Source organism: Apis dorsata, unplaced genomic scaffold (genome assembly GCF_000469605.1).
Source record: "Apis dorsata unplaced genomic scaffold, Apis dorsata 1.3 scaffold_397, whole genome shotgun sequence".
In the NCBI taxonomy this organism is placed as follows: Eukaryota; Metazoa; Arthropoda; class Insecta; order Hymenoptera; family Apidae; genus Apis; species Apis dorsata.
This window is the reverse complement of record NW_006263656.1, coordinates 994,816-997,637: the sequence shown is the minus strand read 5'-3', so window position 1 is coordinate 997,637 and position 2,822 is coordinate 994,816. Positions and strand designations below refer to the sequence as shown.

The 2,822-nt window shown below is 36.5% G+C and overlaps 1 protein-coding gene across 1 annotated transcript in view; it reads left to right on the top strand.

Moving 5' to 3' along the window:
* Positions 1-1,705, top strand: part of LOC102673612 — a 9,866-nt gene extending 8,161 nt beyond the window's left edge. The window contains exons 11-15 of the mRNA XM_031512185.1: positions 38-223; positions 317-516; positions 601-757; positions 842-1,168; positions 1,557-1,705. Coding sequence (XP_031368045.1) covers positions 38-223; positions 317-516; positions 601-757; positions 842-1,168; positions 1,557-1,705 — 1,019 coding nt within the window. The remainder of the gene's footprint in view (positions 1-37; positions 224-316; positions 517-600; positions 758-841; positions 1,169-1,556) is intronic.
* Positions 1,706-2,822: the final 1,117 nt, after the last annotated feature.

The window sequence follows — 2,822 nt, the reverse complement described above, 5'->3', positions numbered from 1 at the left end:
TTTTTTTCTTTTTTTTTTTTTTTCGATTGGAAAACAGGATTCCTAAACCTGGGCCACCGAGCCGCGACCGGGAATTACGGCCTCAAGGATCTGATTTTGGCTTTAGAATGGGTGAAGGAAAATATCTCCAACTTTGGGGGAGATCCTAACAACGTGACGATTTTCGGCGTGAGCGCAGGATCGGTTTTGGTTCACGCTTTGCTTTTGTCGCCACGCGCGAAAGGTAACGCTCGGTTCTTCGATTTTCGATTCTAAAATAAAAAAAAAAAAAATTATTCGTGCGTCGAATATTTAATGAAAAAAATCCTTGTTTCAGGATTATTTCACAAAGCGATCGCGCAGAGCGGAATGCTTTCGAGCGCCTGGAGCAAGAATCAAAGTCAACCCGATCGCGGATTTAAATTGGCCGCTACCCTCGGAAAAGTATCCGACGATCCCGAGGAGGTGGTCGAATTTCTGCGAAAAGTGGCGGCCGAGGATATCGTGAAAGCTCAGCCTACCATCCTCACGTTGGAGGTAAGGAATTTTCCCTTTCGCCCATTTTCGCGATCGATTACTTTCGAAATATCTGAATCGAAATATCTCATCTATCCGATATAGGAGAAATTCTCTTACGCTATTCCTTTTGGGATCAATTGCGACGAGATGGCGGAGAATCCTGTTATGCCAGAACCTATCGACCAATTGCTCACAAAGATCGCTAACGTACCCGTGATAATAAGTTACACGGCCCACGAGTACATCATGTTCCTAAGAGGTGAATTTTCACGAATCCTTCTCTCAAAAAATTTGTCTCAATTTTTCCATTATGTTATATTACATCCCCGCTTCCATATCTCAGGCAGAGGTCAAAATATATTAAACGTTTTGAACGAGTATCTGCCCACGTACGTGAACAGTTTGAGAGTGTTGAAGAAGTTGGATGACGAACAAATCGAGGAATTATACGAAATTTTGACCAATCAATACTTCGACGGGAAACCGATCAACGATAAGAAACTGCGAAAAGTGATCGATCTTCTCACTCTCATTTATTTCGAGCTACCCGCCATTATGACTATAGAGGATCGAGCGAAGACATCGCTTTCCTCTACTTATCTGTGCAAATTCTCCTTCGTTGGCAACGAGATATCTCTTTCGGATCTGGTAGTGAAACGTCAAGTTTCTGGTAAGCAGCTAAATTCTTTAATCGTATTCTCCTTCTATGTATAATCATCCAACAATTTCATCCAATAATTTTCCATTTCTCTCTAACAAATCTTTAACTCTAATGTAAACGTGCACTTTCCCCAATTCTGTAACTCTGCTCTATTCCTTATTTAACTTTCTAATTTCTCCCCCAGTAATTCGCTTAATTAAATAGACTATTGCTTATGTTATTGGCGCGAACATGTCCATCCAAGATCAATTTCGAATTATGTTTTATTTTTTCCGCCAAAGTGCGACGAGAATAATCTTTCAGCGGTGTCAGTGGGGAGTCAGTTTGAATAAGAGAATATTCTAATAACGGAGTGCATGTTCCACTGTACCCTGTAATATTTATTCGCGTATTCCAGGAGCGTCTCACACCGACGACGCCCCATATTTGATATATTCACCGAGGTTGAAAAGTGACGATCCTGATCCACCGGCGGTCGGTACGAAAGACAGAATAACGATGGAGCGAATGACCAGGATGTGGACTAATTTCGCTAAAACGGGGTAAATAATTTTTTTTCTTTTTTGTAAAATTATTTTTGCAAAGACGAGTTCGTTTTAACCGTTTATATCCTCGATCCAGGAATCCTACTTCGATCAAAGACGAGTTCGTCAACGTCGATTGGAAGCCTGTTACCACGAACAACCTCTCCTACTTGGATATTGGCAGCAAATTGGAAATCCTCCCTGTTTTACCGCATATTTTAAGGGACGAGATATTGAGCACGAATAAAAATCGAATAGCAAAGGAAAAAAGGCGAATGATGCCGTCTATTTTCATTAACAAGGAAGAAGGGAACAAACGGTGGCTCTGGTGAATCAAATAGAAATTAGAGTTTCGTTAGAGATTATCTTCGATTTTTCTTCATTCCATTCTCGTACATTTTTATTATTTCTTCTCAAATTTTCTTCTTCTTTCACTTTTCATTGCGTATTACGTATAATCTGTGTATTGCCATTTCTCAAGTAGTTGATCCTGAATGAAAGCTTGAGTGATTACTCAAGAATTTTGCTCAAAACTGCTCAAGAATTGTCGTTTACCTATTTATATTATTTTTTTTAGTTTTTTTTGTCAAGCTTTTATTCCTTTTATGTATTATTATTTTATGCAATTATGTACTTTATAATATACTATATTTATTAGATTTTTTTCGAATTTTTTCGAATTAACTCGATTAATTGATTCGAAACTTGCAATATCGAGCGATGTTTCACAATTTCTGTTTAATTCATATTTCTGAATCAATTAATTTAAAGCGAACCAGTTAACCAAAGTTTGTCAAAGTTAATTCGAAACTCTTGCTCAAAGAATTATTTAACGATAATTGATAATTATATGTTCATCGATCATCATCGATTATTATTAATCAAAGTCAAGACTTATTATCAACGATAATCACTGATTGTTCCTTATTATCTTCGATCATCGAAAAGAAGCTATGACTGTTATTTGTATTATAATTTAATTCGAAGATTTTAAAACAAGAGTATTTAGTATTTACAAATTATTTAGAAATTAACGAATTTCTATTTCAATAAACTATATACTTTATTTCGTAAAGAATATAATTTTTATTTTTCTATTCCTTTGGATCTTGTTGGATCAACTTACTATTTGAAAAATC